At 38.3% G+C, this 25,067-nt stretch overlaps 1 protein-coding gene across 1 annotated transcript in view; it reads left to right on the top strand.

Moving 5' to 3' along the window:
- LOC128703717 (uncharacterized) overlaps positions 1-25,067 on the top strand; it is a gene marked incomplete in the record, with an annotated part of 455,126 nt that overhangs the window by 347,302 nt on the left and 82,757 nt on the right. Inside the window, 1 exon segment of the mRNA XM_070101333.1 lies at positions 1,368-1,454. Coding sequence (XP_069957434.1) covers positions 1,368-1,454 — 87 coding nt within the window.

Genomic DNA, 25,067 nt, shown 5'->3' with positions numbered 1-25,067 from the left:
TTTTTAGTCATTGTTCTGACTTTTTCAATTCAAATTCGACTTTCTTAAGCCTGCTACATGTTCAGTCGACTCAAAGCCTATTTTGGCAATTCAGTATTTCCTACAATTTTTTTTTTTATAAAAACCTCTTATGCAACAAACTTCAGAGTATTATAAATGATTTTTCTAATATAATTTAAACCTCTCTTATTACAAGTTTCCCATTTTATAAAAATATCCGAAATAGCCTGGTGGTTATCGCTCTGGCTTCACACGGTGAGGGCCTGGGTTCGATTCCCAGCCAGGGTAGAAACATTGGACGTGTTTCTTTCCACCTGTTGTCTATGTTCCCCATCAGTAAAATGGGTACCTGGGTGTTAGTCGACTGGTGTGGGTCGCATCCTGGGACACTGACCTAAGGAGGCCTGGTCACAGACCGGGCCGCGGGGGCGTTGACCCCCGGAACTCTCTCCAGGTAAACTCCAGGTATAGTCACAAGTCAGGTCAGTTTCAAGAGAGTCGAGACATAGTAAGATTTCATCTTGTCTTTGTTTACCTAGAAGTGTCATCCTAGAGAGAGCTAGGCTTCTAAATAAGTTGAGATAGACAGCATTACTTTGCCTATGAAATCAATGGAGAGTTTGTGTTTTTTTGTTGACATAGTCAGCAAATAATATTATTTTTGAAATCAAATACATTATGGGAGGTACAGGTACGTGTTCTGTGCGTCAGTACTGTTTTGTTATGCATTTCCGAGTTCGGCGCAATACTAAAATAAAGGTCATTTTTACCGTATAATCAATGAACATATTTTATAAGTTTTAGAAATGTGATTAATGTGAAATGTTTTAACTCTCTTCTCTACAGAATGGTTATCTGCCATTCACCTCTAAATCCTTTTTATCTCCTCTATCCAATTTTGTTGTCTCTCCTCTTCTCCGCAGTCTATCTGAATCCTCTCTTACCGCTTTCTTTTGATCACCACTGACTTTCTACCAATTCTGATTAATACGTAATAATTATAATAACCATACTTATTAAAGGGATGGACCGGTAAGCCAGAGAAAGGCTTCGGTCAGATGACCAAAACTCCATTTGCGAGACATCATATGACTAAGACCCGCATAAGGAAACACATGTTCTGTTTCCAGACCAACCTTACCAAACCTCCCCTCACCACATCTTTTCCCTGGAAATCTCATCACTGAATCTCACTCCATCATTTATTACTACCGCTGTATTTTCCCAGCTTAGTTGACTCACCACTCCATAATATTCCATCAGTCTTCACAATCCTTATTAATTCCCTCCTCTCTACTCTCCACAGTGTATATTAGACATTTCATCTCCCAGCATATTTTTCTCACAGCTTCACTGTCTGTCCTCAGCTCCAGCTGGACTTACCTTCTAAGGGGATCCAAGAGACACTCTACGACCAGGACGTGCGTGGACCTCTTCTCCACGATGACACAAAGGTTAGTGTACCCCGCCGGCATTCTGACGTACTCTTCACCTGCCCACCAAATAACATACCATTACCCTGCCCATCTTGTCAGATGCCCATAACCTACCACCTTGTAATTTAACTATTCTGTTCACCTAGCGACAGTCACTAACTTGCCTACCAAGTGACGCTCACTAATCTGCATACTTCGTGACACCTTCCTAATTTACCAGCCTTGTAACACTAATTTGCCAACGTTTTGACATTCAACCTGTCAAACCAGTGACAATTACTAGATTGTCAGCCTTGTGACACTCACTAACCTGTCGACCTTATGATATTAATTAATCCGCTTACCGTGTGACACTAAGCTACCTACCTGGTGACACTGACTAATCTGCTCACCTTGTGAAACCTCAACTTTGCTACACTCACTAACTTGAAAACTTTCGAACACTTACTAATCTAACTACTTTGTAACACTAATGAACCTGTCCATATAGTGACACTAAACTACCAGTCGATCTTGTGACACTAACCTGTGAACCTTGACATTCGCTAACCTGACTACCTTCTTCTTCTTATGACCAGAGCTTTGGTAAGATGGGTAAGGAAGAAGGATGGGTAAGGTTAGAAATATTGGAAAAGGGTGGGAGGGGGGAGAGAGGTAGGATATAAAAGGTAAGTGGCACAACCACTTTGGTGCAGTTTAAAAAGTGTATGTGGAATAATAAAATATTCTTGAAGGGGTATAGTACTAACCCATCAGAGTCACATAGATATAACAGATATATAAGTACGTGACTCTGAATTGGTAGTAAATATACAAGTTGCATGACTACCTTGTGACACCTAATCTGACAACTTTTGACACTCGGTAACCTACCTACGATCTGACACTCGAATCGACCAAATTTGTGACATTCGGTAATCTGCCTACCTTGTGACATCACAAACTACCTTGTGATATACTAAACTGCCTACCTGGTGACACTCAATAACCTACTTACCTTGTGACATTTACTAACCTGTCAACTTTGCCACAATGGCTAACATACTCTGCGATGTCCACTAAATCACACAACTGCAAAATGATCGTCTAACTGCTATTCTAGGGGAACCTTTAGGTTACGCTACTTAAAACCTACAAAGCCTCGCATCTTTAAAAAAATTAGTGGAAAATGTTAGATAATGAAAGTTTTGTTAGTTCTATAGTTTACCGAACATAGGGACTATATAAACCCAGTTTTCGGCAAAAGCTGTATGAGAGTGACAAAGCCTTTGAAAGGTCAGTATCAAGGTGAGAGCACTGTTGGTAAATGAAACACATGTGAAACAGTTAGGTATCTTTATTCTGCATCGTTTCGCCTACATATACTGAAGCAACAGTATAGTGACTCATATACTGTCAAAGGTGAGGTGCAGATAATCTTGACGATTACAGTATGACTGTGATTATTGAGAGGGCAGGTCCCTCTCAAATTCAACTCTTCTCACTTGAAACTAGTGGTCGGACAAAAATGTTATGGAAAAATGTTATCCTTACGAAGATACCGTTGTGTTGCAGTATCTGGCAGAGAGCACTGTCAATTCAGTCACCAGTGTGCAGGCTATGAGATCACTGGAATTAAAACCTAGAATACATAAAATACCAGTCAGGATTTTCGCATGTACTTCGTCTTAAATATGTAGGTTCATCAACCTACACGAAAGCATTTGTTTAAGTCTTCTACTGGACTAATTATATCAAGGTTTAAGAACAATACCTATGTCCATTGTGGACTTTTGTCCGCACTGGACATGTGTGTTCCGCTTTTCAGAGACGATGCTCATAATGGATGTATCCGCCAGAAAATAAGTCCAGCAACTGACACAAAATGCTGAAAATTTTGTCCACTCAGGACAAAATGCAGGCAATTTATTATCTCAGAAATGAAGTTCACGAAGAAGTGAACTAAGCTGACATTGAACTCAGTGCAGAGAAATGTTCTCCGAGCCTATATCCCCCCCAAAAAATTACTGTAATTATATATGTGTGGTATAAGGACTTCATAAAATGGAGAGAAGAGTATGGCAATACGTGTGAGTACTCTGGCGACCGAAGCCTACTGAAGAGTATCTCAGAGAGAGAGTGTGGGATAGCTTCTGAGAGTTAGCCAAGATGAAGCACTAGCTTCTTAAAAAACAGGTGAAATTCAGGTGTAGTGGTCAGCTGGGTTAGCCTTCCAGCTGGGCCAAGCTTGATGCCTCCTCCTCCTAAACACCAACCAGTTAATTAATATACTCGATAGATAAACTTACATCTATAAGTCCAATCGTAAAAATAAGATAATACTTAAGTCCAGTTAAGCAGCTATAAGACCATTTTATAAACGTAGTTTCAGCCATAACACATCTCACACACCCAACCTCTCCTATACATATTTCTAGCATCATTTTTAATACAAAAAATGGAAATATACAAAGCTCACAATATAATGTAAGAAGCCATACACTGCTCACCTTGTAACATACATTTCTTTGTACTTAGAAGATAATTGCAATTACACATTGCAACCTGTGCAAAGAATTAAAATCTTTATTTTTCACCACTAACTGGTTTCCAGCGCTTCTATACATTAGTAACCTTGTACATAACAGGTTCCTCACGTTAAGATGCACTATTATCAAACGGTTCTCTACAGTTTGCTTGGCTTGATTCTTCAAAATCTTTCAATTCCCAGAAGATTTCTTAAAGCTAGAATCCATTTTTTTTGTCGGTCAGAGTCGTACAGCCCAGCTTGTGAAAGTGATCAATGGCATTGAAGAACATGATGTACCAGTTGTTCTATAGTTATATGCATCTCCCATGTACAAGGAAAACCAATAAGAACTTCCTTCTATAGCTCTGTAAGTGATCTGAGATAACAGGAACGACTTGTCGTAAATAACAATGAAATCTTCCACTATGCTTCCTAGCCAACAATGATCATCTTGATTTAACCTTAAATATATCATCTAAATTGTCAACAGAACAATTTCTAAGTATTTCTAACACTTCACATATTTTGGGTAAAAAAATAACTTACAGGATGAGTTTGAACGAGTCATTAGTGGGGGCTAATGACCTGTGTAATGTGAAAATAACACATGCCAATACATTTTTTTCAGTTAATTTGTCAACGCGGACAGCACTCGTTTCACTTAGTACCTCCATTCAATTTAAAATGCGTCCCAATAAAAATAAAATGAATACAGATTTGCCAGAAATATGACATGGCACAACTAATTTGTCTAAATAAAAGAAATATGGAAAGAGTATATGTGAAATTATTATTACAAACTCTGTCCTTAAAAAGACTATATATAGTGTTGGGCGAGATAACACAAGATAATGTAAATAATTAATGCTGTTTAGGAAAATATTAGGTAAACCAGGATGGAAGAATTACATGATCACTGGTTACTTATTGCGATGGGTCGGTATTGTTTTGGTGGCCCACAAATACTCATGGACAAATGAGACAATTTAGGAGGGGTATAATAACAATGACAGGCTCAGGTATTTTGATTTCATTTAAAAAATCTTTTGATAAGAATAACCACGTGATCAGTAAAGCGATAATCCTATTGGTGGCCCATGAACAGGGACATGTTTAGCACGTGTAAGGTATCTTAGTAGTACGGAACACGCCAGTTAGCTAACGTTACATCGGGTCTTCAGATGAGCTGAATCAAGCATTGGCAATAGTGTTTCCTGTTCACTGGTAAACCGACAACGATGTAAAAACATTGATTATTTTTTGGTCAAACGTAACTTAGAAATCTTATATATATATATATATATATATATATATATATATATATATATATATATATATATATATATATATAACTATATATATATATATATATATAACTATATATATATATATATATATATAACTATATATATATATATATATAACTATATATATATATATATATATATATATATATATATATATATATATATATATATATATATATATATACAAAACAACCACTGTGAAAGAATAGAGAAATTCCAAGCGCTTTCGTGACTACTCACATTATCAAGGAACTATTAAAGTAAAGCATCCAAGGAAGGTATATAAGGGGTCTGGCCAACACCTCACTATCAGATCCCATAAACGGTTAAACACCTGACAGGCGCCGGCCCAACTGGACAGGTCCTTCGCACAACCCACTAACAAACTATTCTACCCAAGAATTTTTTTTTTAAATTATTATTTGTCCAGTGTATTATTAAATTTCCCAAATTCTATTAATTATAAATGGATCTAATTTTTATAAATCAAAGGAAATATTCACATGCTTAATAACAATAAAAATTTGCGCCTTACTAAAGCAGACAAAATAAATGCAATAGTAATTATGAAAAAAATGATTACCGAGAAAAAATTAATAATCTCTTAGATGATACTGAAACCTATTCTAAACTTAGGAAAAAAACCTAGAAACCGTTAACAGCAATTTCAATAAAGCAATAAAACTTCTACTGAAAGGCAAAGATGAATTAGTCAAACAATTTACTTCCACTAATCCATCTTTACTAATAAAAACACACAAACTAGGAAATCCAGTCAGACCAATTATTAGCTCCATAGGATCAGTTTCATATAAATTATCCAAATGGCTTGTTGATATTTTGAGCCCTATTGTTGGCAAAATTTCTAACTTTAATGTTAAAAAACAACACAGACTTAGTTGATAAGCTCCTTGACTGACTTAAATGATTTTAACATGGTTAGTTTTGATGTTACTTCCTTGTTTACGAAAGTTCCTGTTGATGATTTATTAAGTTTCTTATCTGAAGAACTCGTTAACTACTATCATTAAACTTATTAAACTTTGCATTATTGATGCAAAGTTTGTATTTAATGATAAGTTTTACACTCAGAAGTTTGGTATGGCAATGGGAAATCCTCTTTCACCTGTTCTTAGTAACCTATACATGGAATTTTTTGAAACAAGGCTGCTTAAAACAATCCTCCCTAATAGAGCTAAATGGTTCAGATATGTTGATGATATTTTGTGTCTTATGCCCAAAAATGTAGAAATGCACCATTTCCTTGGAAAATTAAATAGCTTAGCCCATTCTATAAACTTTACTGTTGAGTTTGAAGAAAATAACTCATTGCCTTTTCTAGATGTTATAATTATTAAGGGTAATAATGAATTCAAATTTAAAATTTACAGAAAACCTACAAATAACTGTTCCTATGTCCACTATTATTCTTCCCATCAAGATAGAGTCAAACTGTCTGTTTTCTCATCAATGTTTTTGAGAGCTTTACGAATTTGTAGTCCTGAGTTCATAGATGAGGAAATATCCAAAATTTATGAAATTGGTAATGATTTAAAATACCCAAGAAATGTAATTGATAAATCTTTTAAAGTTGCTAGAAATACTTTTTACAATCCAAAAAGGGACAACCAGCCTTATTCAACTAAAAATATGTTGGTTCTCCCTTACCATGAAAACTTGATTGATATGCCTTCTCTTCTTAAGACTTTTAATATTAAAGTTGTAGATAGAGTTATCAGAGATTATTTCTTGGGTATCATTAAAATTGGGTTGGGCAAATGTTTTGTTAGTGGGATGCATTGTAAAGGACCTGCCTAGTATGGGCCAACAGGCCTGCTGCAGTGATCCTCCTTTCTTATGTTCTTATGTTCTTATGTTCAAAAATCTTGATACAGTAAAAAAACTTTTGATAAAGAATTCCCCCCAAAATGATAATGGATGTGTATATAAGATTCCTTGTAAAATTTGCGATAAAGTTTATTATGGTCAAACTGGTAAAAATCTCTAAGATTAAAACAATATAAATATAGCATTAGAACTGGACAAGATTCCAATGCTCTATTTATTCATGTAAGAGATATTAACCATCCAATTGATTTTCAAAAAGTTGAGAAAGTAGTATCAAGCAAGTCCATGGTCGACAGGAATATAATTGAATCTTGTTTCATAAAAAGCAGTTTTGACAATAATATGAATATTTCCTTTGGTTTATATAAATTAGATCCATTTATAATTAATAGAATTTGGGAAGAATTTAATAATACACTGGACAAATAATAATTTTTAAAAAATTTTCTTGGGTAGAATAGTTTGTTGGTAGGTTGTGCGAAGGACCTGTCCAGTTGGGCCGGCGCGCATCAGGTGTTTAACCGTTTGTGGGATCTGATAGCGAGGTGTTGGCCAGACCCCTTATATACCTTCCTTGGATGCTTTACTTTCATAGTTCCTTGATAATGTGAGTAGTCACATTATCACAGTGGTTGTTTTGCATATTCTGAAATCACCTGTTTACTGTGATCTTATTGCATATATATATATATATATATATATATATATATATATATATATATATATATATATATGAGGAGGTGCGGGATTACCAAAACTGTTGTCCAGAGGGCTGAGGAAGGGTTGTTGAGATGGTTCGGACATGTAGAGAGAATGGAGCGAAACAGAGTGACTTCAAGAGTGTATCAGTCTGTAGTGGAAGGAAGGCGGGGTAGGGGTCGGCCTAGGAAAGGTTGGAGGAAGGGGGTAAAGGAGGTTTTGTGTGCGAGGGGCTTGGACTTCCATCAGGCATGGGTGAGCGTGTTTGATAGGAGTGAATGGAGACAAATGGTTTTTATTACTTGACCTGCTGTTGGAGTGTGAGCAAAGTAACATTTATGAAGGGGTTCAGGGAAACCGGCAGGCTGGACTTGAGTCCTGGAGATATATATATATATATATATATATATATATATATATATATATATATATATATATATATATATATATATATATATACATACATATGTAGGTAGTAGGTTGGTAGACAGCAACCACCCAGGGAAGTACTACCGTCCTGCCAGATGACTGTGAAACAGAAACCTGTAACTGTTTTGCATGATGGTAGGATTGCTGGTTTCTTTTTCTGTCTCATAAACACGCTAGATAACAGGGATATCTTGCTACTCCTACTTACACTTTGGTCACACTTGACAGACACGCACATGCATATATATATACATACATCTAGGTTTTTCTCCTTTTTCTAAATAGCTCTTGTTCTTCTGTATTTCTTCTATTGTCCATGAGGAAGTGGAAAAGAATCTTTCCTCCGTAAGCCATGCGTGTCGTATGAGGCGACTAAAATGCCGGGAGCAATGGGCTAGTAACCCCTTCTCCTGTAGACACTTACTAAAAAAGAGAAGAAGAAAAACTTTATAAAACTGGGATGCTTAAATGTGCGTGGATGTAGTGCGGATGACAAGAAACAGATGATTGCTGATGTTATGAATGAAAAGAAGTTGGATGTCCTGGCCCTAAGCGAAACAAAGCTGAAGGGGGTAGGAGAGTTTCAGTGGGGGGAAATAAATGGGATTAAATCTGGAGTATCTGAGAGAGTTAGAGCAAAGGAAGGGGTAGCAGTAATGTTAAATGATCAGTTATGGAAGGAGAAAAGAGAATATGAATGTGTAAATTCAAGAATTATGTGGATTAAAGTAAAGGTTGGATGCGAGAAGTGGGTCATAATAAGCGTGTATGCACCTGGAGAAGAGAGGAATGCAGAGGAGAGAGAGAGATTTTGGGAGATGTTAAGTGAATGTATAGGAGCCTTTGAACCAAGTGAGAGAGTAATTGTGGTAGGGGACCTGAATGCTAAAGTGGGAGAAACTTTTAGAGAGGGTGTGGTAGGTAAGTTTGGGGTGCCAGGTGTAAATGATAATGGGAGCCCTTTGATTGAACTTTGTATAGAAAGGGGTTTAGTTATAGGTAATACATATTTTAAGAAAAAGAGGATAAATAAGTATACAAGGTATGATGTAGGGCGAAATGACAGTAGTTTGTTGGATTATGTATTAGTAGATAAAAGACTGTTGAGTAGACTTCAGGATGTACATGTTTATAGAGGGGCCACAGATATATCAGATCACTTTCTAGTTGTAGCTACACTGAGAGTAAAAGGTAGATGGGATACAAGGAGAATAGAAGCATCAGGGAAGAGAGAGGTGAAGGTTTATAAACTAAAAGAGGAGGCAGTTAGGGTAAGATATAAACAGCTATTGGAGGATAGATGGGCTAATGAGAGCATAGGCAATGGGGTCGAAGAGGTATGGGGAAGGTTTAAAAATGTAGTGTTAGAGTGTTCAGCAGAAGTTTGTGGTTACAGGAAAGTGGGTGCGGGAGGGAAGAGGAGCGATTGGTGGAATGATGATGTAAAGAGAGTAGTAAGGGAGAAAAAGTTAGCATATGAGAAGTTTTTACAAAGTAGAAGTGATGCAAGGAGGGAAGAGTATATGGAGAAAAAGAGAGAGGTTAAGAGAGTGGTGAAGCAATGTAAAAAGAGAGCAAATGAGAGAGTGGGTGAGATGTTATCAACAAATTTTGTTGAAAATAAGAAAAAGTTTTGGAGTGAGATTAACAAGTTAAGAAAGCCTAGAGAACAAATGGATTTGTCAGTTAAAAATAGGAGAGGAGAGTTATTAAATGGAGAGTTAGAGGTATTGGGAAGATGGAGGGAATATTTTGAGGAATTGTTAAATGTTGATGAAGATAGGGAAGCTGTGATTTCGTGTATAGGACAAGGAGGAATAACATCTTGTAGGAGTGAGGAAGAGCCAGTTGTGAGTGTGGGGGAAGTTCGTGAGGCAGTAGGTAAAATGAAAGGGGGTAAGGCAGCCGGGATTGATGGGATAAAGATAGAAATGTTAAAAGCAGGTGGGGATATAGTTTTGGAGTGGTTGGTGCAATTATTTAATAAATGTATGGAAGAGGGTAAGGTACCTAGGGATTGGCAGAGAGCATGCATAGTTCCTTTGTATAAAGGCAAAGGGGATAAAAGAGAGTGCAAAAATTATAGGGGGATAAGTCTGCTGAGTATACCTGGTAAAGTGTATGGTAGAATTATTATTGAAAGAATTAAGAGTAAGACGGAGAATAGGATAGCAGATGAACAAGGAGGCTTTAGGAAAGGTAGGGGGTGTGTGGACCAGGTGTTTACAGTGAAACATATAAGTGAACAGTATTTAGATAAGGCTAAAGAGGTCTTTGTGGCATTTATGGATTTGGAAAAGGCGTATGACAGGGTGGATAGGGGGGCAATGTGGCAGATGTTGCAAGTGTATGGTGTAGGAGGTAGGTTACTGAAAGCAGTGAAGAGTTTTTACGAGGATAGTGAGGCTCAAGTTAGAGTATGTAGGAAAGAGGGAAATTATTTCCCAGTAAAAGTAGGCCTTAGACAAGGATGTGTGATGTCACCGTGGTTGTTTAATATATTTATAGATGGGGTTGTAAGAGAAGTAAATGCGAGGGTCTTGACAAGAGGCGTGGAGTTAAAAGATAAAGAATCACACACAAAGTGGGAGTTGTCACAGCTGCTCTTTGCTGATGACACTGTGCTCTTGGGAGATTCTGAAGAGAAGTTGCAGAGATTGGTGGATGAATTTGGTAGGGTGTGCAAAAGAAGAAAATTAAAGGTGAATACAGGAAAGAGTAAGGTTATGAGGATAACAAAAAGATTAGGTGATGAAAGATTGAATATCAGATTGGAGGGAGAGAGTATGGAGGAGGTGAATGTATTCAGATATTTGGGAGTGGACGTGTCAGCGGATGGGTCTATGAAAGATGAGGTGAATCATAGAATTGATGAGGGAAAAAGAGTGAGTGGTGCACTTAGGAGTCTGTGGAGACAAAGAACTTTGTCCTTGGAGGCAAAGAGGGGAATGTATGAGAGTATAGTTTTACCAACGCTCTTATATGGGTGTGAAGCATGGGTGATGAATGTTGCAGCGAGGAGAAGGCTGGAGGCAGTGGAGATGTCATGTCTGAGGGCAATGTGTGGTGTGAATATAATGCAGAGAATTCGTAGTTTGGAAGTTAGGAGGAGGTGCGGGATTACCAAAACTGTTGTCCAGAGGGCTGAGGAGGGGTTGTTGAGGTGGTTCGGACATGTGGAGAGAATGGAGCGAAACAGAATAACTTCAAGAGTGTATCAGTCTGTAGTGGAAGGAAGGCGGGGTAGGGGTCGGCCTAGGAAAGGTTGGAGGGAGGGGGTAAAGGAGGTTTTGTGTGCGAGGGGCTTGGACTTCCAGCAGGCATGCGTGAGCGTGTTTGATAGGAGTGAATGGAGACAAATGGTTTTTAATACATGACGTGCTGTTGGAGTGTGAGCAAAGTAACATTTATGAAGGGGTTCAGGGAAACCGGCAGGCCGGACTTGAGTCCTGGAGATGGGAAGTACAGTGCCTGCACTCTGAAGGAGGGGTGTTAATGTTGCAGTTTAAAAACTGTAGTGTAAAGCACCCTTCTGGCAAGACAGTGATGGAGTGAATGATGGTGAAAGTTTTTCTTTTTCGGGCCACCCTGCCTTGGTGGGAATCGGCCAGTGTGATAATAATAAAAATATATATATATATATATATATATATATATATATATATATATATATATATATATATATATATATATATATATATATATATATATTTCTCAGTGTGTCATCAGGAGCTATGCAGTGTTGCAAGGTTGCAACCGAATTAGTGAAATGAAGTTTTTTCTCAAATTAGCGCAGAGTTGGCCTTTCGCCTCCAGGAGGAAGCGAAAGACCACCTCCTGTATATATATATAGTGGGTAGGTTCTTCCTTTGTTCCCAAGAATAGCGTGAATTCTTCGTGGCCTGACTTCACCAAGGTACTGGAAACATTCCTTAAATTTTATATTTATTGTACGATTTGAAATAGAAAATATAGACAGTAATCAGTATTAATTACCATTTTTTTGGAATTAAAATAGTGCCGAAAGCGATGGAAACCTTCCCTGTCTCACATACAATTAAACTTCATCCGAACGTTCCTTGTGTCTTTACAAACATTCTTAAAACGATTTTAGCTAAAACATTTACATACTGGACGTCGATCAGGTTGGTGAATCTCGGTACCTTGAAGACCATTTTCCTCTTCTTGAAAAACAACCGTATTATAATTAAATCTCTTGCATTGGGGGATTTGAACCCCCCAATACCTTTTACCTCCCCCCTCCCAACTCACCAGGAAGTTGATAGAATCGGAACCCTCATGCATAACAACAAGTGGATTAGGTTGTTCCCATCCTCCGAATATAAACCCAAGTCTTGACCCCAAGGGTAGCGGGAGAGAATGGAGATATGATATAGTGGGTAGGGAAGCAAGATGAGAGGATGGAGGGGATAGTGTGTATTATACACTCACTAGAGAAGCTGGAGAGGATGGAGAGATAGATGGAGGTAGTGAGGGGTGACTGATTGATGGAAATACTACTAACTCTGAATTTCCTTTCCTTTCGGCTCGTTAGCCTTTCATCTCATCTTTTAGCATCTCCAGTGGTGGGTGAGAGACAGGTGTGTGAGAGAGGAAGAAAGTTAAGGGAAAGAAAAGATATGGGAGAAGGATAAGAAATGGGCGGGGAAGGTGTGGACGGAGGGTGGGAGATGTGAGTGAATGAGTAGGAGGGGGAGGAAGTGTGGACGGGAGGTTGATGTGGGTGGGACGGAGGTGGTGATTGTGGGGGAGGTAGTGTGGGATGAGAAGATGGTGTGCATATTGGGAAGAAATGATGCGAGTTTGTGAGGTGTGGGTGTATAAGGCTGTGTGGGCGGGGGTGGGAAAGGGGATGGGGTAAAGGGAGACACAGATCAATAGACTCGACCTCACCAGCTTCTCTGCTTCTCCCCACATCTTACTCCCGCCTCGGCCTGATATTTCATTACTCCATGTATACAATGGAAATTTTCACGTGACTCATTCCTGAGTCACGTGAAGATCCACAACGTGGAGTGTCTGGCCGTATAACTGATATCTTCCACTCCCTTGCTTCTCCTCCTGGGAAAAACATTACTATCAAATTATATGCTGTCTGTGATATCTGAATTTTTCCTCACCGCTTAATAAACACTGAAATTCGTTTTCGTGTCCTATGATAAGAGAAGAGTTTTCAGGAATGCTGTCCATCCTGTGTGATGCAACGTGTCATGGACACAAGGCTAGCTTTTGTTCCTACACTGTTACGTTCATTCACTGCTGACATTCCTAATTTTATTTAAAAAATCCTTACCAGCCTATGTGTCCGTCCTTGTATCTTCAGTCCTCTGTCCCAGCCTTCAGTCTCTCTCCGCCCTGCCTCCCATCTACTGTCCTAAATTACGTTCCCTCTCCGCCCTCACTCCCTTCCAATGTCCTAATTCCGTTTCCTCTCTGCCCTGCCTCCCATTCACTTTGTAGCCTCTGTACTTCCTTCACCCTTTCTCCCATCCCTATCTCAGCCTTTGTCAATCCCCACCCCTCCTCCAATCCACTGTTGCATCGTTTACTCCCTCTCCATTGTATTTCCCATCCCTCATCCCACCTCGGGCGTCCCTACACCATCCCTCCGGTCCCCCGCCTCTCTCCTCACCACCAGGTCATCAACCCACGATAATTACAGCGCCGCTTTAATTAAACAATCATAAAAGGCTTTGTTAATGATTTTCCTCTACAGCAGCGCGATGCTTGGCAGCTCCGGATCCTTTATTTGTGAGTGCTGACACTGCAAGACTGTTAGTTAATTACAGTGGTGTGTGCCCAACAGTAAGAAGTAACTATGAGACTAAGAATTTGCGCTGGAAAAATCGTGTTGGTCAGGAACTCTAGCAATTGTGCCTCTTCGTTTAATCATGGACTATCTTGTAATGTAACTGTGGCTCATTGTGCTTCGTTACATCAACTTTGTATTCCGTATACAAAGGTAATCTCCACTAGCCCGTAATGCAACTAGCCAGTATACACTGCTTTATAATGTATGTAGTCTTCACCACCTTGTAATGTAATTAGTAAATATACACTACCTTCTCATGGTAGTAATTAATCTGTCCTGTCATCTGTATAAGATTTATCATGTACTTGTAGAAATAAAGTTATTATTATTGTTGTTATTGTTATTATTATTATTACTGCAGTTAGATTTCACTGCCTTCTAACGCAGGTAGCTGGTCTCTAAACGTGCCAATGATTAACGAAAATCATAATAGCACGATTGACAACTACCAAAGAACTGACACAGCACCAACTTCCGGTCCTGAAACAAGCTGACCGATGGTCTAACCTCTTAAATAACAAAAAAAAAAAAAAAAAATGGCACAATACCGTGACTTAACCTGATTCCTCCTTTTTCTTCTTCTCCCTCTTCCCCTTTCCTCTTTCATTTTTCTCCTTTGGGTTGTCTTTCTTCTTCCCTGTGCATCTGTTCCTTCTTTATTTATTTCCCCCCTTCGGTGTTCTTGTTCTTACTCTCTGTGGGCACCAGTTCCCTTGTAGTGCTCCTCTTCCTTAGCATTTGACTGGCTCCTCCTCCTCTTACTACCTCCCCACTACTACATCCTTCCACATCCACTACCACCACCACTACTACTACTACTCCTACTACTACTGCTATTACTACTACTACTACTACTACTGCTATTACTACTACTACTACTACTACTGCTATTACTACTGCTATTACTACTACTATTATTGCTATTACTACTACTACTACTGCTATTACTACTACTACTACTACTACTGCTATTACTACTGCTATTACTACTACTATTATTGCTATTACTACTACTGCTATTACTACTACTACTGCTATTACTACTACTGCTATTACTACTACTACTACTACTACTACTTCCACTATTACTACCACTACCTCCTGCCTATATATACCCTTTCTGCTCTCCTTTTTGTTAGTGTGACTCTGTAAATGGTCCAAGTCGGACCGAAACGTTGTCGTAAGCTCCTCTCTTCCTTGTGCGGGTTATTTGTGTAATGTCTTACTTCTCACAAGTAGATCTAATAAGATTCATGAGGTAGCGTCTTTGTAGTTTACATCTTCTCTTTATTTTTCTTAAGGGAATGTGCCTTGAATATACCTCAAGTGCCACAGAGTTGATTCTTTCTAGGTAAAGGTTCGGATCCATGTTGTTTAGGTGTACAGAAACTCAAGACTTATCGCCACAGAAGACAACACTCAATACCGAAGAATCCTGGAATCATCACTTATCTCTACAACCAACAATTTCAACCAGAACAATGGCTTCTATAAAATAGCTGAACCACTTGCCAAGAAACTTCTTCATCGCTATCCCACATAAGAACATAGAACACTGCAGAAGGTCTGCTCACAACTTATCCAATACCCCTGCCAAGATACCCAAGATTTTAGACTCTATAACCCCACCCGGTAGATCATCAGATGCAGCATTCTCCACCTGACCTCAACATTCTGAACCTGACTATAAATACTCACGTACCTTCCACCCCAGATCTGTTTGTGACTTGAAAAAGCCCACTGTGTGGGCGAAGCGTTGTCAATAAAGGATCACATTAAACTGCATATGTGTTTATGTTTCCATTGTTTAGGTGTATTTCTATACAATAAACAGGTTAGAAAAGGCCTTACTGTGTCGATAACTACAAGTTGTTATTGTCGTATCCCACACCCACGTGGCATATTAATTAATTTAGATAATTTTTCCTTGTGGTAAATTGAAAATATTTGAGGTATGCAAACCCAATAAATTTCAGGATATTTATTAGCCTTTTTAAAACTGCTAATTTGCCAATTTTTTAAAAACATTGGAAATGGGTGACATTTACATCCATCTATTTATTTCTACTTAGTTTATTTTAACTGCATAAGGGATAATTTTGCCTTGTATTTCATTTTTTTTTTTATTCTGTTGACGAAAACTTTCACTTGGGAGAGAAACCTATGCCGAATTTTCGGCCCATCCTGCACCATTGTCAAGTCACCGCAGGAGAAGAAAAGGAAAGAAGGCCAAAAGACAGAACGAGAGGAGGAAGGTAATAATGGTAATAACGATAATAATGGTAATAATGGTAGTAATGGTAATAATGGTAATAAGAGTGAAAGACTAATTACTGAAGAGTGTAGCAGTAGTGAAAGAATTAGTAATAACAGGAGTAGTAATGCATAGAATCAGTGAAACAAAGGAACAATGTCGGAGAGCTGCTGTCTCACGGGTATATCGCAAAACCTCCTCGGGACAAAATCCTCTGGAACAAAACCCATCAAGGCAGAAAACTGAAAAGCTAAATAAATTACAGAAAAGAAAGAGGAAAGGAGGGAAGGAAGAGGAGGAGGAGGAGACAAAGTTCAGGTCAAGTCACGAGTATTGTAAGGATCAGAGTTTTTGACAAAGTAATAAAAAAAAGGAGGCATCTCTAGAAATAAAGCCAAAACTGAGATTCATGTTAGGAAGTTTGTGAAAAAGAATATGTTCAACAACGTTTTTGAAGCCTCGAGAGAGGGTAGATTGTTTTAGCAGAGGACCAGTGAATATGATGTGACAGAAAAGAATATTGTTAGTGTTGACAAGGCGAACACTTCTTTTGAGGTCTTCAAGTCTGTCAGAATGAGAGCGGTCATTTTCATCTAAAGATTGAAGACGACAAGAGGAGAATTAAATGGAGTAAACACCGGAAGCATCTGTGACAGAGAAGAAGTATGAACAAGATTACGGTGAAATGTATTAGTTTGACGAGAAGCAAGACTTCATGATTTTAAAATATGTGGACCCGAAACATTACCAGAACTCTGAAAAGCAGGAAAGTATACCACAACGGAAGATCACAAATCACATTACCTCGACTAGAAATTATATTTCTTAACATAATGTGTCTTTGGAAACTCATAATTAAAGACAATCTTAAGCAAATGGATTCTAAATTTATTAGATAAATATGAATTATCACTCAGTAACGTCCAAGTTTTTTCACTGCTCTACATAGCATCCTTCGAACCTACAATTCTGAACTTCAGACGTCATTTGCGTAATTTTTTCACGTTTAAATTAGCACATTTACATTCTGTTTACTGAAGCTTCCCTCTATGAATGGTCTTCCAAAGACATAAAACTAACATTCCCTTAAAACCTTTAGTTTCTACTAGAAGGAACATGCTTTATGACCTTTAGAAAATAGAGGCACAACACCGTGCCTTAAACAATACACATATAACCACACATAGGAAAATGAGACTTATGACGACGTGAAAGTCAGATTTGTACCATTAACTAGTCATAGAAAAGGTATGTCTAGTTAACCCTTAAACTGTCCAAACGTTGATCTACGTTTTTTCAACATTTGAAAGTATTTTTACATTTGAAAGTTTTTTACATTTGAAAGCGTGTAGAAATTTTTTATCTACTTTTTTTGGTTATATTTGAAAATATGTAAAAAAAAAATTTACCTACTTTTGGAGCACTTCGCATGTGAACGTAAATCTGTCTGGACAGTTTTTAATGGTCGTCATAAGCTTCATTCTCCTATTTGTGCGTTATTTGTTTATTTGTATGACCTCCCCTCGTTGCTTGCCTACCTCCTCTCCCATTGTTTATATAGACAGACTGGTTATAAATGACCATAATTATTAAAGGGGTGGACCGGTAAGCCAGCGGAAGGCCTCGGTCAGATGACCAAAAGCTCCAAAGGCGGGTCATCATCTGACTAAGACCCGCGTCAGGAAACATTTGTCCTGTTTCCTGACGAACCTTACCTAACCTAACCTGTTTATGTACCTTGTCGTAGTCACATATACCAGATTCAGAGGACTTTATTGTTAAAATAAGAAACGTGGATTTTATGTTCACCCGCATCAATAAGACGGTTGATTTTTCTGGGACACAAATTTGCCGTAAAGAATACAAGTTTCCCATTAATTTATGACCCAGTATTGACTCTCATTAAACTGTGAGATTTCCAGACACGATTTTCTTGTGAAAATGATTTTAACTATAACGTTTATGGGATGCCAGTGGATTTACATATCTCACATGTGTCAGCTAATACTTTTATGGAGTGCTTATATAATTTCTTACTATTATAGTTGACTGTGAGCTTACTTGGCTATAATACGTCTATGATGTATTTGCTGTTACTCTAGGCATCTGCTAATGTACCAGTGTTGTTAGATCGTCTCAACTCACTGAGTATAAATTTAGTTGCAAAACTGAATATGAAAGAAATAGCCAGCTATCGAATTTAAATACCTTAGTATGCTGAAGATTCTGTATAATGTTTGTTGTTTCCAAACGATGGAGGGACCACTTGTCATGCTTACACACACACACACACACACACACACACACACACACACACACACACACACACACACACACACACACACACACACACATACAAACAAGGAATGAGAATCCTGGGTTAAGTATAAAACCGAGCACATCTGATGCGCACATCAAACAAATAACTGCTGTAGCATATGGGCGCCTGGTAAACCTAAAAACAGCGTTTCGACAGCTCTGTAAAGTATCGTTCAAGACTCTGTACGCTGTGTACGTCAGGCCCATATTGGAGTATGCAGCACCAGTTTGGAACCCACACCTGGTCAATCACGTCAAGAAATTAGAGAGATCTAAGGGGTATGTCCTACAAGGAGAGGTTAAGGGAAATCTATCTGACAACACTGGAGGACTGGAAGGATAGAGGGGACATAATAATGACATATAAAATTCTGAAAGGAATTGACAAGGTGGATAGGAACAGGATGTTTCAGAGATGTGACACGGCAACAAGGGGTCACAATTGAAAGTTGAAGACTCAGATGAGTCACACGGATGTTAGGAAGTATTTCTTCATTCACAGAGTTGTCAGGAAGTGGAACAATCTGGAAAGTGATGTAGTGGAGGCAGGATCCATACATATCTTTAAGAAGAGCTATGATAAAGCTCATAGAGCAGGGAAAGAGTGTACCGAGTAGCGACAAGTGAAGAGGCGGGGTCAGGAGCTATGAATCGACCCCTGTAATCACAGGCGAGTACAATTAGGTGAGTACATATACATACACTGCTCTTGGAGCCGGGAAAGTGGATACAGTAGCGACCAGCGAGAAAGGCGGGGCCAGGAGCTACGAATCGACCCCTGCAATTACATATAGGTGAGTACACACACAAACACACACACACACACACACACACACACACACACACACACACACACACACACACACACACACACACACACACACGCACACACACACAGTGCCCCTGTGGCCTGGCTGGCAAAGCTCTCGATTCACACGCTCAAGGCCCGGGTTCGATTCCCGGCTGGGTAAAAATATTTGAAGTGCCCCTGTGGCATGGCTGGCAAAGCTCTCGATTCACACGCTCAAGGCCCGGGTTCGATTCCCGGCTGGGTAAAAATATTTGAGAGAGAGAGGACCAGTAGCGATCAGTGAAGAGGCGGGGCCAGGAGCTCGGACTCGACCTCCGCAACCTCAACTAGGTGAGTACAACTAGGTGAGTACACACACACACACTGCTTTAATAAGAGGTACGAGAAGACTCTCAAAGCCAGTAGAAAGTGAACCTAGCAGCGACCAGAGAAGAAGCTGGACCAGGAGCTGAGAGTCGTCCTCTGCAACCCCATACAAGTGAGTACACACACGCAGTACGCAGAAAACCAGCTCTTGCGGATAGTTATCTGCATATATTTTCTTCACACTCTCCCTCAACAAAAGAAATGTAATTTTGAGTAAATTTCTTAGAGCGGACCGTATATGCAATATGCATTTCTTAGGACATGGGACTTTGCAACACATTTGCAACACATTTCCTAACTTAGGTTACACGAAGTATTTTCTAGACTGCTGATTTCTCAAGCAGATTTAGCTTGCATGAACCTCAAAATAAGAAAATTAGAGTTTCATTGTTTTTCTTTACTTAAATCTGTAAAGAAAATTTTTTTTCTCACAATGATACAATCGTTGGTTTCAGCAGTTCGAATAATCTCAAGACAAAAAGAAAGTTGGCAGAAGACACCCCAGGTAATTGTTTGCATTTTCAAGATTCATTGTTGTACTCAGAGAAAACAAATGATTTTAAATGTCGACTTTATTAATAAATAACAAAAAGGCACAATACCGTGACTGGAACGATACACAAATAACCCGCACATAAAATAGAGAAGCTTACGACGACGTAAGCTTCTCTCATTTATGTGCGGGTTATTTGTGTATCGACTTTATTACCATTGATACTCAGCATTAACAGGTGATGTAAATAGTTCAATATTTAGACACAAAATTATTTTAACCATGGAGTTATTTTTTATGATTTTATTCATAGTTATTTTCAATTGCTACGTACTAAATGGAAAGAGCAGCTCACAGCAGAACAAGATCTGAGATTCTATCATAACAGTGATCCTAATTTCAATTCTGTGAAGATTGTCGAGCCTTAATAAATGCGTTTCCTTACAAATTTGACAAACTAATAAGGAAAATTAATTGACGAACAAGAAGACAGCCTGAGGCATAAATAAATGTTATGTTATACTCCCCATCCCTTACAAATTTAATTAATTTAACTCAACAGGAAATATGAGAAAAATTCTCGTTAAGTTATTGCATCAGCGACGCTTAGACATATTCTGATATAGGTTGTACATAGACTTGTAGGCTGGCATCTCCTTCTGTTTTCCCACGATATTTTTTGCATATATATATAAGGTATGTCTCTCAAACAGCTTACCTGAGCCTCAGGAGAATTTCCAAAATGCCGAAAATAGTAACGTTATTTTTTTGTACTGTTGAAATGAGTTATAAACGTGATCCATTAGTATATATGGATCACACTCTCTCTCTTTCTTTCTCTCTCTCTCTCTCCCTCTCTCTCTCTCTCTCTCTCTCTCTCTCTCTCTCTCTCTCTCTCTCTCTCTCTCTCTCTCTCTCTCTCTATCTCTCTCTATCTCTCTATATATATATATATATATATATATATATATATATATATATATATATATATATATATATATATATATATATATATATATATATATATATCTATATATATTTCTATATATCTCTATATATATATATATATATATATATATATATATATATATATATATATATATATATATATATATATATATATATATATATATATGTCGTGCCGAAGAGGTAAAACTTGCGATTTCGGCTTCAATAGCAACAGTCTTCTTGCCGAATAAGGCAAGCAAAAATTTGTGTATGCAGTAATTTCGCAATTTTCATTCTGAACCTAATGAAAAAAATATATTTCATTGTGTTTGTTTATTAGTAAATTATTGTAAACTTATCTAAAATATATTTAGCTGGCTTAGACTAAATTAAATTTTGCTTGTTGCAATAAGGTTAGGTAAGTTTTCTGAGAGGTGAAGGTATATAAACTAAAAGAGGCAGTTAGGGTAAGATATAAACAAATATTGGAGGATAGATGGGCTAGTGAGGGTATAGGCAATGGGGTCGAAGATGTATGGGGTAGTTTTGAGAATGTAGTGTTAAAGTGTTCAGCAGAAGTTTGTGGTTACAGGAAAGTGGGTGCGGGAAGGAAGAAGAGCGATTAGAGGAATGATGTAAAGAGAGTAGTAAGGGAGGTTTTTACAAAGTAGAAGCGAAGAGTATATGGAGAGAAAAAAAGAGGTTAAGAGAGTGGTGAAGCAATGTAAAAAGAGAGAAAATGAGAGAGTGGGTGAGATGTTATCAACAAATTTTGTTGAAAATAAGATAAAATTTTTGGAGATTAATAAATTGAGGAAGCCTAGGGAACAAATGGATTTGACAGTTAAAAATAGGAGAGGAGAGTTATTAAATGGAGAGTTAGAGGTATCGGGAAGATGGAGGGAATATTTTGAGGAATTGTTAAATGTTGATGAAGATAGAGAAGCTGTGATTTCGTGTATAGGGCAAGGAGGAATAACATCTTGTAGGAGCGAAAAAGAGCCAGTTGTGAGTGTGGGGGAAGCTCGTGAGGCAGTGGGTAGAATGAAAGGGGGTAAGGCAGCTGGGATTGATGGGATAAAGATATAAATGTTAAAGGCAGGTTGGGATATAGCTTTGGAGTTGTTGGTGCAATTATTTAATAAATGTATGGAAGAAGGTAAGGTACCTAGGGATTGGCAGAGAGCATGCATAGTTCCTTTGTATAAAGGCAAAGGGGATAAAAGAGAGTGCAAAAATTATAGGGAAAGAAGTCTATTGAGTATACCTGGTAAAGTGTATGGTAGAATTATTATTGAAAGAATTAAGAGTAAGACTGAGAGTAGGATAGCAGGTGAACTAGGTGGCTTTAGGAAAGGTAGGGGGTGTGTGGACCAGGTGTTTACAGTGAAACATATAGGTGAACAGTGTTTAGATAAGGGTAAAGAAGCTTTTGTGGCATTTATGGAATTGGAAAAGGTATATGACAGGCTGGTTAGGGGGGCAATGAGGCAGATGTTGCTGGTGTATGGTATAGGAGGTAGGTTACTGAAAGCAGTGAAGAGTTTTTACCAGGATAGTGAGGCTCAGGTTAAAGTATGTAGGAGAAAGGGAGATTATTTCCCAGTAAAATTAAGTCTTAGACAAGGATGTGTGATGTCACCATGGTTGTTCAATATATTTATAGATGGGGTTGTAAGAGAAGTGAATGCTCGGTTGTTGGCAAGAGGTGTAGAGTTAAAAGATAAAGAATCAAACTCAAAGTGGGAGTTGTCTCAGTTGCTCTTTGCTAATGACACTGTACTTATCGGAGATTCTGAAGATAAGTTGCAGAGGTTGGTGGATGAAAATTAAAGTGAATATAGGAAAGAGTAAGGTTATGAGGATAACATAAAGATTAGGTGACGAAAGATTAGATATCAGATTGGAGGGAGAGAGTATGGAGGAGGTGAATGTATTCAGATATTTAAGAGTGGACATGTCAGCGGATGGGTCTATGAAGGATGAGGTGAATCATAGAATTGATGAGAGGAAAAGGGTGAGCGGTGCACTTAGAAGACTGTGGAGACAAAGAACTTTGTCCGTGGAAGCAAAGAGGGGAATGTATGAGAGTATAGTTGTACCAACGCTCTTATATGGGTGTGAAGCATGGGTGATGAATGTTGCAGCGAGGAGAAGGCTGGAGGCAGTGGAGATGTCATGACTGAGGGCAATGTGTGGTGTGAATATAATGCAGAGAATTCGTAGTTTGGAAATCAGGAGAAGGTGCGGGATTACCAAAGCTATTATCCAGAGAGCTGAGAAAGGGTTGTTGAGGTGGTTCGGACAAGTAGAGATAATGGAACAAAACAGAATGACTTCTAGAGTATATAAATCTGTAGTGGAGAGAAGGCGGGGTAGGAATCGGCCTAGGAAAGGTTGGAGGGAGGTGGTAAAGGAGGTTTTGTGTGCGAGGGGCTTGGACTTCCAGCATGCGTGCGTGAGCGTATTTGATAGGAGTGAATGGAGACAAACGTTTTTTAATACTTGACGTGCTGTTGGAGTGTGAGCAAAGTAACATTTATGAAGGGGTTCAGGGAAACCGGCAGGCCGGACTTGAGTCCTGGAGATGGGAAGTACAGTGTCTGCACTCTGAAGGAGGGGTGTTAATGTTGCAGTTTAAAAACTGTTGTGTAAAGCACCCTTCTGGTAAGACAGTGATGGAGTGAATGATGGTGAAAGTTTTTCTTCTTCGGGTCACCCTGCCTTGGTGGGAATCGGCCAGTGTGTTATTAAAAAAATAAAAAAAATGTTTTCTATGGTTCTTATGGTACAAAAGTATAATTTTTTACATTAACATGATTGAAAAAAATATATCTTTCAACATATTAGAGAAAATTATACAAAGGAATTAATTTTAAATGAGTTTTTGCTAACTGACCAGTTTTACATATTCTGCACGACATATATATATACATATATATATATATATATATATATATATATATATATATATATATATTTATTTATATATATATATATATATATATATATATATGTATATATATATATATATATATATATATATATAAATAAATATATAGATATATATATATATATATATATATATATATAGATATAGATGGGGTCCACCTCTGGTGTAAATTGTGGGACCCATAGCCTCGGAGAAGTGGATAAAAAGACTTCAAGGAAGAATATTTGGATTTCTTCCTGAAGCCATTTGAATATTCCACTTCCCCTACCACCCCATCTTTTAAACTATTTTTTTTTACCAATAGGAATATTTTATTACATAATATGGCACAGAAGATTTAAGAGATACATTGTTGATATAAAGGTGGCATATACGGTACATGTTGTTACGTGTGTATCACCGATTATAAGGCGAAAATCTCATCCAGCTCCTCAGAGCTGGGGCGTGTGCCCAAAATGCAGCATGCATTACCCCTTTGAACAGCCGCACTGAGCCGCTGGAACAGAAAACTAGCTGCCCTGGGATCCCTAGTTACCCTGATGAGTCTTTTTCCCAGCTCCTTAAGGAAATTAGATGCACTCTTTCCCCATGAGCCAAGGGTCTCTGAGCCTATGGGAACAAACATATAATGATGGGCAAGTTCTCCATATTTTCTAGACTTTTGGGACTCCCTAAAGCTGGCAGCTGCCCCTCCTTCCTCCCTGGTGTATTGGAGAAAGGTATCAGCCAAGGTAGATGCACATGTATAGTCCCACACCACCTGCTTCCCATCTGTCCAGGCTTGAAGGGTGATACCATCTGGACGCTTCTGGCTGCCGTCAGATCTGCATAGTTGGGGTGGCTCCCTTACTGCTGGGCATCC

Source organism: Cherax quadricarinatus, chromosome 76 (genome assembly GCF_038502225.1).
Source record: "Cherax quadricarinatus isolate ZL_2023a chromosome 76, ASM3850222v1, whole genome shotgun sequence".
NCBI classification, from domain to species: domain Eukaryota; kingdom Metazoa; phylum Arthropoda; class Malacostraca; order Decapoda; family Parastacidae; genus Cherax; species Cherax quadricarinatus.
This window is presented reverse-complemented; position numbering and strand designations above follow the sequence as displayed.